The sequence below is a fragment of the Chaetodon trifascialis genome, chromosome 4 (assembly GCF_039877785.1).
Source record: "Chaetodon trifascialis isolate fChaTrf1 chromosome 4, fChaTrf1.hap1, whole genome shotgun sequence".
Classification (NCBI taxonomy): domain Eukaryota; kingdom Metazoa; phylum Chordata; class Actinopteri; order Chaetodontiformes; family Chaetodontidae; genus Chaetodon; species Chaetodon trifascialis.
The window spans coordinates 5,635,492-5,649,676 of record NC_092059.1 but is presented as its reverse complement, the minus strand read 5'-3'; the positions used below and the strand labels follow the sequence as shown (position 1 = coordinate 5,649,676).

The 14,185-nt window shown below is 39.3% G+C and overlaps 1 protein-coding gene across 1 annotated transcript; it reads left to right on the top strand.

The window, feature by feature from the left end:
- Window positions 1-6,123: 6,123 nt before the first annotated feature.
- nmu (neuromedin U) lies at window positions 6,124-11,218 on the top strand. Its single transcript, XM_070961605.1, has 8 exons — window positions 6,124-6,300; window positions 7,481-7,536; window positions 7,621-7,668; window positions 7,762-7,815; window positions 7,988-8,017; window positions 9,976-10,029; window positions 10,113-10,155; window positions 11,092-11,218. Exons 1-7 carry the CDS (start codon window positions 6,153-6,155, stop codon window positions 10,146-10,148), a joined length of 426 nt encoding a protein of 141 aa, XP_070817706.1. The 5' UTR covers window positions 6,124-6,152; the 3' UTR covers window positions 10,149-10,155; window positions 11,092-11,218.
- The last annotated feature ends 2,967 nt before the right edge of the window (window positions 11,219-14,185 follow it).

The window sequence follows — 14,185 nt, the reverse complement described above, 5'->3', positions numbered from 1 at the left end:
TGGTAATATATATACATATAGCTGGCTACCAAGAACAACGGCTGAGGCATTGTTTTTCTTTTGCATAGTGTTACAGTGTGTTTTAAAGTGTAAAACTACATGGAATTCTGTTTATTTTCTGTAGTTTTGTTTTGATACATCAGTAAATTAGGAGGGATGAGGTTTAAAGCGCCTGTCAACTTTTTCTGGACATAAAATTCTGCTTAAAAAAATTCCTCAAATGACAACAAGTTGATAATTCATGATTATCTGCTTATTTACTGAAGTCCTTTGTTCACCCACATGTTGTTTTTTTTTTTTTACTTCTCAGAACTTCTGACTCCCGTTTTGTTGATTCTGTAGTACAACTCACATCTTTATGACCTTTATTATAATTAGACAAAAACAGGAAAAACGAGAGATTCAAAGTCATTAGCGCTGTTCCTGCTGTCCTGCTGTCGTACCTGCAGGCATTAGCACTGTTTCTGTCATGCGGCACACACAGGTATTAGCATGCTTTTTGCTTTGAAACTGTGGCATTGTTTAATGTTTTCGTGTTTAAGACAATCAGGTTCTTTATGTCAAGATGCTTTTTTTGAAGAGAGAACTTAAACTACCAGAAATTTACACATCTTGCAGAGTGACGATGGAGAGGAAAACTCTGTATCTACGGAGCCCCTAAAGTGCCACAAACAAAAAAAAAAAAAACTAAATCGAGCACACAAGATACTAAGACGTTTAAGCTAAATCGTGCGCTCGATTTAATCAACTCGTTATATATACAGTTATATACAGACAGGCGGCAACACATCCCATGTCTCAGGGCAAGAGCAACAAGAATGTCATTATATGACATTCCGAGGTGAAAATAAAAATTAATTAGCTGAGTTTGTCTCTCCATTATATCGCGTGTGTGACTGTGAACATCTGAAGTGGTCACTATGGAGAGCCGTAGCCTATGCACGGACAAGTCAAAGCATGGGACATAACTGCATCTTGAGCGCACGTTTTAGTATCTGGTGCGCATGATTTAGCTTAAACGTTATAGTTTTTTTGTTTTGTTTTTTTTCTTCATGGCACTGTAGGGGCTCCATACTCATCAACCGATCAACTGGCCACTTAATTTCACACTTTCTGTACCAGTTACTTGTCTTGCTGAACCTCTTTGTCGCCGCCACACTTCCTCTATTCCTCGCTGAAAACATTTAGTTATTCACAGACAACTATGAAAAGTGACCGTGGTAAGGGTTAGGGTAACCCTAACCCTTGATGCAGGGTATTTACATTATGGGGTCAACTTAAGGCTGATGTGTAACTTTCCATTAGGCTGCAGCCGAAACAATTGTCATTGGCACATTTAAAGCCAGCTTACATAAGAACTAAAGCATAAAGAAATGACAGTTTGCCATTCTAAGGGCAGATTAATTGACAGTGTTTCCAGTCTTTATGCTGAGCTAAACTAATCAGCAGCTGGCCTGCTGGCTTCATATTTAATGGGCAGATGCTGGAGTGATATCAATCCTCTCATCGAACTCTCAGCTAGAAAGAAAATAAGCGCATTTCCCGAAATGAGAAGATTTTCATTAATGCAGGATGTATCGCGTATTCCATGGGTCTGAAACACGCTCTTTTATGGTCCAGCTAATTTGAGGGCATATACGTGAATGTGTGATGTCGCTGTGACTTGTGATCCATCCAGCAGTGGAAATTCATGGTGCACATGAATGAATGAATTAATGCTTTAACTAATCAGAGCTCTGCACTTGTTAAATATCACTTAAGTATTTGTTTTGTACTCTTATCATAAAGTGTTAAAACTAAAAAGATAACTTCTATATTCTTTGCCTATCAATGCTGTAGATACTCTTTTAGAAAGTACTTCATTTGTTCAGGGTCTCGGAGGAAGCGTGATAAATGTCGTTGAAGTACAAACAAGGATGAGATGAAAGGATCTTTGTGAAACGCTGTACATTTCACATTCATCATAGTGAGGGGAACCGGATTGCTTATTGCATGCTTACATTCATTTAGCGTGGCGCCGCCTCAACAGGAAATTGTGAATGTGCTGGGACAGAATGTGATACCCAGCAATATGATAAAATATGATACTTACAGTGAAAAATGATATGTCAAAATTGCACAGCTATATAAGACAAAGTGGATTTTTGTTACTCGATTTAATCTGTATAAGTGGCTGTTATGAGTTGGAGAATTAAAGCAGATTCTTAAGTGAAAATGATCAGATTTATGATCTCTTTTCCATTCATTTTTAGGTTCCTCGGTAATTCAGCAATCAAAGTTAATGATCCCTTATTATTAAGATGCAATATTAAACCATACAGTTCTGGTTCAATTTGCAGCCAAATGTGTGTGGGGTGGTATTAACGCACACCAGAATATTCTGAAATAATCAGAAGAGAATATTTTCATAGTTATATTTCCAGCATTTTTCGATTTGTAAAATCAGATTTGCAACAGATGTTTATGAGTTATTTGACTATTGGTTGTTTGAACTTTATTTAAGTCAGAGTCACAGGATCACATTAGTCTTCAGCAAAGACAGCAGCTTCCCTTTCATGCATAAGATGGAAACAACATTAAAAAAAGAAAGCGTTTATGGCAGCTGTTGTTTTTTATGATTCCTACAATACGGAAATTCAATAAACTCAGAGGCTTGTCATAGTTTATAAGGTTAAGAAATGTCTTGTAGGAGGACGTGACTTGTTAATAGGTTACTCTCCCTGCTCATTTTCCTCCTTTCCAATCATGAATATCAGTCAAAGCAGGCAGATAAACATCCTCTGCGTGAGAGATGGATGCGTTTTGATGGCTCTGATTCTGCAATTCAGTTCATGACTCTGGGCCCAGAGCTTTAAGCAAAAGTTTGACAGAAATATGCCTATTTCCTTTCTGATGGAGACTTTAATGAGAATTTCGATACACATCTGTCAGTTAGATACAAGGCTGCCACCAGCAGCCTGTTAGCTTAGCCTAGCATAATGACTGGAAGCAGGGGGAAACAGCTAGCCTGGTGGTACAACCTCCTTGTGAAATGATCTTTTTTTTCCATTGTTTTTGTACAAAATAAAAAAAGAGATAAAACATCACCAATTAGTGCCTTCCGAGGTGCCTGTATGTGTTGTTACCTTTAGACAAAGCCTGGCTAGCTATTTCCTCCTGTTCCCAGTCTTTATGCTAACACAGGCTAGTCGGCTGTTAGCACTAGCTTCCTATTTAGCCAGTATGGGAGTTGCATTAATTTCTAATCTAACACTCCAGTAGACAGCAAATAAATGTATTTCCAAAAATGGCTATACTACTATACTATACAGATAAAAGGACATAAGTAAAGAATAAGTAAGTAAAGAAATACTGGAGCAAATTGAACCTCAGAGTCCTTGAAGGGGAGTGACTAAGACCACAATAAAGACTGTAATCTGCATTGTGGCCTCAAGGTGTGACAGTAACCTTCCCTCAGTACCTTCGGGGTTTCCCCTCAAACAAACCAATTAGACATGCAAATGCCAGTCAACTCCATAATGAAAGAAAACTCCTTAAAGGTCACAACATTTCAGGACTTCTCCAGAGCTTTCAGGAGACAGGAGACGCATCAGGTGTAGTTACTGAAGCAGCCGTGACGAAACAAACGGTCTCATTTGAGCTCAAGCCTTAAGATTCAATACTCCTGTGACAAAGCTGCTAAAATCACCCACTGACCTCCATTGATTGAAGAGGCCAGAGAGATCAGTGTAGGAGGATGCCATGGGTGGGGATGAGTGTGATGACTCCATGGAACTGCTCAATTTCCAGTGCACTCCATTTATTGCCTCTCATGCTCTCTAACTTAAAGTCACATCAGATTTCAAAATACAGAGCTGTGATAAGGACGTGACTGTTGTTTCGGTCATCTGTCAAGTTTGTCTTGTTTTCAGCCTTATAAATAAGATTCCCTTTGTAATCTTCGCCTTCATGACAAGCACTGAAGGAGATGAATCGAGGTATTATGTTTTCAAAAAGATGTATTTGTGCATGAAAGTGGCAAAAGTGCTAATCCAGGGCTGCAATGCAAATGAAGTTCAAAATCCATATGGAACATGTGCACGAATCCAGTAAATCCTCAACATCCTCCTCGCCTCTTATCCTGCCTGCCTCAGTTGTTCCACATCTTCTTTTCATTGCACTGTAATAAAACGTAACAACAATAAAGCCAATTACAACCTAAGAGAACCCACCTTCCTTGGCAATATTAATTCATCTTAAATTCGTCGTGGGCTCTGCTGAAGCAAACAGGACATGGTTGTTTTTTCAATGCGTCGTCTGGATTATTCTAACGGATCAAAATGAGTTACAGTTGTGCGGCTTCACACAAAGACCAACACATTACCTGAGTTTGATGAAAAAGGTAATTTAGTAATGATCCATAATGAGTCTCTCAAATAATGAAGAGGATTTAAATTCACGTAACAGTGTGAGTGCATGAAAAATTGTACAAAAGTTGAGAATAAAGACATTTTACACTTATTATTTCATGTAGTCATGGTGTGGGCTACTGTGAGAGCACGATTCCTGCTTTAAAATAAATACAAGGCTTCACAAATTTGGTCACGTTAACTACGTCATGCTGTTGATGTAATAAGCTGAGTTGTTGCCTCTGCTGCTAGGTGTGTCACAGTAACACCATTAAGGCCATTATTGGATGCTCATTTTGCAGGAAAAGCTTCTTATGCACAAAGCAAACATGCCACTGTGGTGGATCAAAGTGAAGTTTGTAATGTGGTTTTGAATAATAAGTTGTCATAAACCCGATAATGCAGGAATCAGCTCCAAATGGTACGTTTGTCTCTTCAATACCACACTGCATTACAACTTGCCGCTGATGGTTACAATGTGGCTCAAGCGTGAAATAACATTTTCCAATAACGCAGGTGAGATGTGAGAAGAAGGTGCTATGCAGAAATGTTTTCCTAATGACCACAGGAAAACGAAATGCAACGAAATTCACGTAGTGAAATAATGGATGCGACCGCTTTCTAAAGCACTGAACGGTTTCTGATCTGCTGTTCTGTTATGAACCGTCCAACCTTCAGAGTCGTCTAGGACAGGCCTGCTTACTGTCTCAGTGTGAGAACTAAACATAGAGAATATCTTACACTGAAATTCTTCATTCTGTTTTATTCACTTTTAGCTTAATTTGAATCGTATCCTCATTCTAAAATCTCATTTTTACGTGTCTTACTTTTACTTATTGTCTTAATGCCTTTTTATGTCTTACATAAAGCACTTTGAATTACCATACTGTACCATACAAATAAGCTTGCATTGGCTTAAAATAGGCACTAATGGACATAAGGACACAATCTAAAAGTGCGTTAATTGGTCTAATGTGTGCATGGAGGACATCTTCATCAGTGTGAAGAAAGTTTATTTGCAGGAGGTCATATTGTGTATAAGGTTGCTGTCCTCACGTTCACTGGCCATCACAACATCAACAGAAAAACAGAGCCATGGTACATTGCAGAATGATAAAAATGATTTTAGAGTGTGCACGTGGCTGTGCCAACATGGCCTTACAGGATAAGTATAGCTGCCTTCCTGACATTAAGCTGTTGAAAAATTGGCCGACTGAGTACAGTCTGGTGGAATTTTCCTCAAAGAAATGGCCTCAAATTACACCCATGCACTACAATATAATGCAAGCCAACACAACAAATCACAGCTCTCTAACGCACAAACTGCCCTGAGTAACCTTCACAACAGTAATCCATAGTGGCGTTACAGTTTGTGCTTCGCTCAGCTAAGAAGTGCCACATGAGTGACTGGTGTCTGAAGAAAACCACGTTTATAACATCGTCTGATAACTGTTTGATAGTCACCAGGTGTTCTCCACTCTTTCCTTACCTTTGCTTTGCATCACTTCATCACCTCATACCTCCGTTCAGCCAACCTGTCCATCAAATCGCATAACTTTCCATGCGCACTTCTCATGCGCTCCAATGACGCAGTCGAGTGTGCCAGGGATGTGTGTGTGTGTGCGCGCGCGCCCGCGTGTGTAGTATAGTGTGTGTGTGACAAGAGCCTTCATATTTCTCTGACGTGAGACAGAAACTCTCAGAAGAGCAAGAAGTCAAGCGGGCAGAACCAAAGAAGACGAGAGAGGCCAGCGAGAGCGGGAGATGAGGAACCTCCAGAGCCAAAGTCAGCCCGCGCAGCGCGGAGCCGCCGGCAGCCTGCACAGCCTCAGCAGCGGCGCCGTCACTCCACTCAGCACGGCCGGCGTCACCCTCGCAGCCCTACTCATCCTCACCATCCCAGTCTGCAACAGTAAGTCACACACTGTTTCTGTCTTTTTGCCAGATACAAGTCTTGCACGCGTAGCAGCACCTTCACTTTTTGTCTTTCAGTTGTTCCATTTTAAAGTTACTTTAAAGAAAGCTAGAGCTCTTATCTATCTATCTATCTATCTATCTATCTATCTATCTATCTATCTATCTATCTATCTATCTATCTATCTATCTATCTATCTATCTATCTATCATTAGGGTTAAGGTTATTATTTTACGCAAGTATGAGATAAACCAAACAACGATTATTTTTTGTTTGCACCCAAATTTTGGATGGAAATCTGGAAATTCACCATGTAAGGGAGGAAAATATCAACCAATCAATAACTGAATAAAATAAAAATGTGTAATAACCTTATAGCATTTCAATAATTCAAATAATATAGTTAATTTGAGGTAATAATGTAATTAATGCAACTTATTATTTGGAGATAAATACATATTTATTAGTTCAGGAATGCAGTTTTTTTTTAATATCATCTTATTTTCCTTGAGAATACTGTATTTTCACATTGTTTGCTGGTCACTCAAAACTGTAAAAAGGATTTTTATTTATTTATTTTTTTCCCATCCATCCACCCATCACTGCCGTTCCTGCTCCTGAACTGATTTGATATCAAACTGGCAGCCAGAAATCTCATCCTGGTGTTTCAAACCTCTGACTCAATGTTGAATCCACTATCTGACATGAAGTCGCAAATGATTGAGATGTGCGTGGATGCAGACTGACCGACACTGATTCTCATGATGTCAAAGTGGCTTGTAATCACTTTTGGGGCGGTGGTCTTGTAATGTTGATGTTTTTTTCTTTGTGGAGCCAGATTAGTGGATGAATGTTTTTTAAATCATGAATATCTTCAACAGCAGCAAACGTCCATCAACATGCTGCACAATAACTGCCTCCATGTTCTCCAGTAAAGCTTTTATTCTGCTAATGGACATCCACTGAAATCACGAGGCAGAGCGTTAACAAACAGTCGTAAAGGAGATGCTGCTCGTCAGCAGAGACTCTACTGACTTGCAGCTTCTACAGTACATCTCATCATGCTTCATCACTGATCTGCCAATAAAAGCACACTGTTAATTTAATCCCATGTTAATTTTCTGACAGTGAGTATTATATTAACGGTGTGTTTCTGTGTCGTGGCACGGAACAAAAGGTGCTCCAGCAGAACTTCAGCAAGCCACAACAGATCAGAGGCAGCTTCTCAGCCAGGTACGCAGCACGCTTTCACTCATTCTTTCCTCCTCATCCTTCGTGTGTGCGCAATGCTTCATCGTCCTCTGTGACGCTCCGCAGATAGACGCCGTGTGCTCGTCCTACCTCTCTGCAGACCTGAAGTTTTGGGTGAGTGAGCTGTGATGCTGTTTGTTTTCATTTTTTACAGAGGGTTTTGTTATTATTCTTAACAGCCGCTCTTGTTTTTGGTCGTTTTCCCAGACATCTGATGTCTTAGGAGAACTCTGTCTCTTGATGCTGGTTCAGAAGTCAAAGGTAACTCATACTCCATACGAAACATCATAGTAAGGAGTGAATATGTTTTGTAAAGATGATTTGATATGAAACAGCTCGGTGAAATGTTTATTGTCGAGCTTGTCTGAGTAGAGCTTTAAGGTACAAAGATTCATTGACGTCGACCTAAAGCCTCGTCTTCTTGTCTTCTCAGGAGCTGAAAGTGCGAGAAAATAGTAAAAGGGTAAGTACGACTTATTCTTCTCTTATTATTTTCCCTCAAACGGTTAAACTAGAACCACAGAGACATGTCATAAGATTAAACCTAATGACAAACTGTGTGTGTGTGTGCGTGTGTGTGTGCGTGTGTGTGGCTGTTTATTTGTTTATGTCATGCATCATACATGCAGTTTTTATTTCATTACTCTAGACCACAAAGTTCTGCCTTGTCGCAGGGGACGGTGAGTGAGTTAAACGATAGATCTGCACTGCTGCAGTTTAAAACTGCATGACCTCCACTTTTTGTGGCACTTTTCAAACGACTGGATCTGTCGAATCCACTTTGCAAATGGTCTCACTTCATCGTAAAAACCCAAACGCATGCAGGTACACATTCACCACCACAGAAGAACACTAATGTCCATTCGTGCATGCAGACAAATACTGCGACATGTATACAGTACTCACACAGGTACACAAACATAAACAGCTTCCCAGAGCGCTCGTGTCCCTTGTTATGTGCTCTGCATGTCAGATGCTTATTCTCCTAATCCAGGAACATTTTGTGTATGAAGGTGACAGCATGGCCCCGCAGACAGCTTTATTCCTGGGTTGCATGAGAACCTGAGTTATGTTTTCTGTCCGTTCTTCACACTGGAGAGCACAAATGTCCATGAAGAAACGAAGGAAAAGTTGCAAAAAAACTGCAGAAACATAATATTAATACTCAAAAAGTGTCTGCAGTTCTTAATATTGCTACTTGGTGGTTAGGGAAATATTAAACATTACAGTCCATTTTGATGATTAAATGTGGGATTTCTGCTCATGTAGTGAGCTGTTTCTGCAGCTGTGACCAAACGAGAAAGAAACGTCTCCATTGTCCAACACCAGGCTCAGTGTGAAATAAGTTGCATTTACTTTCCTTTCTGTGCATTTATGCTGAAACCCACCACAACATAAAACATCCAAGGATGCACGTTCACCTGCCACAACAAAACCATATTTCACATATGAAATATGAAGTTATCCCCCCTCCCCTCCCTCACCCGTACTGTATGTGACTAATGCAGAATGCGATGTGTTGATCATCACACTGATCGATGCTGAGGCTGCAAAGGGGAATGATGTTTGCATTTCTGTGTTGCATGTTTATTAGAGAGAAACAGAGATCACCTCTGCTTCTGAAGTCTCCATATTCTGTACTTTCCTGTATGCTGGAGCTGTTATTCATGCTCGTGTGTCTGGCTCTATCTGTGTGTTTGTCAGACCCCTGTGTTGCACCCTCTCCTGCATCTAGTTTCTCAACTCCATACCAGAAGAGAGAAAGGACTCTCAGTGCGCGTATGTACCACCCACATCAGTTTTCCTTTCGTTCTCCATTTTTGTTGTTTTGATGAAACAAAGATATTTTAAACAGATACTTTGTTTTTCAGCATGCAAAAAACTGCATGTAATCAGCGATGCAAACTGACATCTTTGCGCAGAAAGTGATAAAGTGTGCAGCCTGCACACAATAGAAGTCGTGTGTTGTAGCTTCGTACACTTGTAACAAATGTTCATATTGAAATGCGTGTGCTGCCTTCTGTGGCTGATCTCAACGTATGTTTTCCCCTTCCTGAGCTTACATGTCAATAATGCTGTTTCATATCGGGCAGCTCTCCTCACTCTGTGTACGAACTAGGTCTACATTAGTTGTTCTTTCCCAAGCTGCGAGTAATTATGGTCTAAAATTAGTGCAGCTGACAGGTGAATTTATCCCTCATTGCTATCAAGCGCTGACATTCACAGAGTGGACGCAGAGGAGTTGTGAGGGAGATACGCGGAGAGTGTTTGTGTTGGAAAATCCAGATGTGAATGTTTGAGTGAGTGCTGTCGGCTTTTTGCTGCTGGAGGAGAGTTGTACAGTAGCAACACAGAAAATGGCAAATAAGGCGAGGACGTTCTTCAATTAAGTCAAATTCTGTGGTTTTTCTGTCCATACAGGCCGAACTCCAGGGACCTGGGGGGATCCAGAGCAGAGGTTACTTCCTCTATCGGGTATGAACATGTTTATCAGGACATAATAGAAATCCTCCAGATAACTGATGAACAATCAGTAACATTTGTGTTTGCACTTACAGCCACGAAATGGAAGACGATCCTTAGAATATGAGTGAATTAAAGGTAATACTAAAACTCAACATGCATGGAGGCAGTTTTAAATAGACGTTTGAAAACTTGAGGGAGGGGAGGAGAGTCAGAAAGATGTTACTGTGACTCTTCTTTTGGCTAAAGGAAGGCTAGCTTGATATATGTGGGAGAGCAGAAATTTGTTTTGTTTTAGCTCCTCTGCTGTAATAATCTCAATAGAAATGCAATTCCCCAAAAATAGGGAATCTGTGTAAAACATAAAGAAAAACAGAATGCAATCATTTGCAAACAAACTGTGTTTTATGTAGTGTTTGTGAGTCCATGTAGTAATCTCCTTTACACAGTCATGTGTTCACAAAGTGGTGAACCTCGCTCCATCCTGGCTTGTGAGCGACTGAGCCTTTCCAGGATGCTCCTTTCATACCCAATCATGATGCTCTCACCTGTTACCAATCAACCTGTTTACCTGTGGAACTTTCCAAACAGGTATTTTTGGAGCGCTTCACATCTTCGTCACGTCTTTGAAACGTGTTGCTGCATCAGATTCAGAGTAAGCAGATATTTACAAAAATCAATGAAGCTGATGAGGAAAAAACATTAAATATATTAAATATTTTGTATTTGTCCCGTTTTCAGATGAGTTTATGTCAAAAGCAAATGATCACATTCTGTTTTACACAACGTCCCAGCTTTTTTTTTTTTTTTCTTTTTTGCAACACTGTTAAATTACTGTGAGATGTAAAGGGGAGAGGGCGCAAAGAAAATGATTCTGGGGAGGACAAGGTTCACCTCCCCTCGATTTTCATACAGTCCCTAATTGCCACTGAAACCCTGTCATTATCCTAATGGCAGCAGTGATTGTTAGGATTAAAATGAAATAGGCTCCTAACTCCATGTTTATATAGGGCTATAATATCAGAGAAGTGTTTTCGTAATCATCATCTAATCATGGGTATTACTGTGTGGTAGAGTCTCCGCCTCTGATGCTCAGCGTACAGAGACAACGAGACCCTGAGACCCGAGCCGCTGCACCACGACTGAGTGACCTAAACTTCAATCACAGCCCTCTGCCACTGCTGTATAGTGATGTCTGAATGTACACAAAGAATATGATTAAAATACTATTCATTTGTCCAGATTTTATTTTATGTTACATGTGTGTCATTTGCATTAAAACGGCTATATTGCGGTTGGGTGTAGTTGTCTAAGTTTGATTTGCGACATATTACAAAAGATGTAAAAAAAGTGCATTGATACAAACAGTCTTAAAAACTCTTGTATATTGTACACTGAAGTAAACAGACTTCAGGAATATTTTAAAACTAATGAAAAATAAAAGCATTTATAAGCTTATATATACTGTTAAATAAAAACACAAGTACATTTTCAAATGTTCATACATAAGAGAAAATACTGCAGCTTTTATTTTATTTGTGTCCTGTCCCCAATAATAATGGCCATAAAGAACACACAACAAGCAAAGATCAAGCAAAGGCACTTAAAGAGAAACTCATGCAAGAATATTAGGAATATTTGGATTAATCATGTTTTGTTTTTTTTACTTTTTATTTCAGCAAAGGGACAAACCTTGATTTATAAAACTCATAGAGGCAAAATAAAAAACATAATCCCTACAACAATGAGAATTAGTTATTTAATTTTTCTATTTTTATTTAAATTATTAAATTCTTTTTCTTTTTGCCTTCTGTAAAATGTGCTATTTTCTACCCTGGATTTGTAATAGCTGCTATCAACAGTAGATGTCACCACTGTCAGTCACATAAAGCTGAGATCTGAACATCCAGGGTGCTTTCACTGCTGTTTTTATCCATGTCTTACATTTAGTATGTGTGTATGCAGGAAAGCCTATGTATGTTTTCATTAACCTTTTAATATGGTTCACCTTTACAGGCGTGAAAAGAAGATAAATCCTAAAAGATGCAGACTTTGCTCAGTGCATGCTGAGGCCGTGACATTCCTCAGATGATTGCGTGATAATTCTGACATCAACTCGTCATCCTGATAAAACTTTGACATATGAAAGATGACGGATATAAACAAAGTTCCAAACAGTTCAAGAGAAGTAAATTATTAGTATTCTGTGTTCCTCTGCGTGTCAGTGCAACATGGCAGGAGCTCTTCACTGGTTCAGCTGCACCACAGTAAACCACACGGCACACTGAGCGGGAACATTTTACACAGCAGAGCATTTCTGGCCGTCTCTCAATGTCCTCAAGATGGATCCAAGACGGAGTGCTTGCTTTTCCAGCCACACAGTGTGACTTCGCCACAAACAACGGTAAATGTAAGTGTTTTGACAATAAAGTTTTAATTAGTTTGAAAGCCTTTAAATTTTAGAAGACAGTGAGCTACTGTGTAAAACACCTCAGGACCTCTGGCCAACACAATAAAACAAAACACCACTGCATTTACGTCAGGCTGGACTTGACTCAATACTGTCAGGCTAACTTCCAAAATGTTTCTTGTGAGCACTCAATGTGATTCATTTTACCTGGAATAAAGAGAGAGAGACAGACAGAGAGAGAGAGAGAGAGAGAGAGAGAGAGAGAGAGAGAGAGAGAGAGAGAGAGAGAACAAGAGTGCTGAAGAACATAGTGTCATAGCTGGAGTAATAGAAAAATATTTAGTACTAATTTGCCCATTTGACTTCCTTTGAGGGAGATAAGAACACATGAGTATACAATCATATACTAATTATTTACAGGGCTTATCTTTTTGGAGAGTTTTTATTAATTCACCAGAGAAAAAACAAGTGGGTTATTTGGTCATTGTCTCTTTGCAGCCACATTTAGATTAGATTAGATTCAACTTTATTGTCATCGTCAGAGTGCGACACAGAGACAACGAAATGCAGTTTAGTATGTAACCAGAAGTGCAAAAAGTCATAATATACAAAAAAACATAAATACATGTAAGTAGTGCAAGTGGCATGAAGTATAGACAGTATAAACAGTATGAGGTAGGTGCAGGTAGTGCAAGTGATTTCTATTAAACCATAAAAACATGTGCAACACAGTATGTAAACAGGCAACATGTGCAACTTACATCCATGACATAAACTCAACATGACCACTTTGCAAAAGAGGCTTGCAGGAAAATCACTGGATGCATGCAAATCATTTAACATCATGAGTAAACACAGAGGTGCTGGGCAAAACCTGAGTTTAGACGCTGTAATGTGACAGAGAACTACTCAGTCGAACAGCGGAAACAGCGCCCCCGTCACAGCTAGTGGTCAAAAACGGTACTGCAGCTTTTGCTACTTTGACTGTTGCCATGGTGATGAGTACCACGCCGGAGATGGGGACATGCTAAAATAATCTGGTGTCTAATTAATCTGAAAACCCTCGAGCAAAGAGCAGGCAGGGGAACCACTACTGAGCAACACGGTATCCTGATATTAAGAATTCATTTGTGTTATCTGAAAATAAATGAATGAATCAATAAAACAAACAAGCAAAAATAAATTAATAGAAAAGTTCATGCACAATCTGGATACTAACAATAATCTGTCCAGTCCAGTCTAAATGAATGATGGGATGACCATAATAAGAAATAGCATTTAAACCTATAAAGCTAAATCTTTGGATTTGAAAAAGAAGAAAAGTTTTATTCTGTAAAAAAAATAATGTGCAGTTCACTAGAGACATATTTTTGAGAAAATACAAAATATGACTCAAGTGGAATTTAGTTTGTAGGACTTTATTTATGTTTATTTATGTCAAAGGATATAATAAAGAAAAAACAGCACTTTTACTTTAATGGGGCTAATCTGTCATCCAGACTATGGTACACAGAGTATTTTGCACAATATAATAATTGTCCAATTAAGGCAAAAAAGCTACAGAGGACCACTTTTCAATTTTCCACAAGTGGTTGAGTTTACTGTGACAGATTTTACCCACACGGAACCAAATCAACAAAAAAAACCCCAAAACAAACAAAAACTACCCAATACCAGCACTTAAGACAGGTACCTGCGTGTGACCGTCCAATCCAGGTGATCTAACTCACCCTGGACGTCGATCACCTCCCTCTGAGC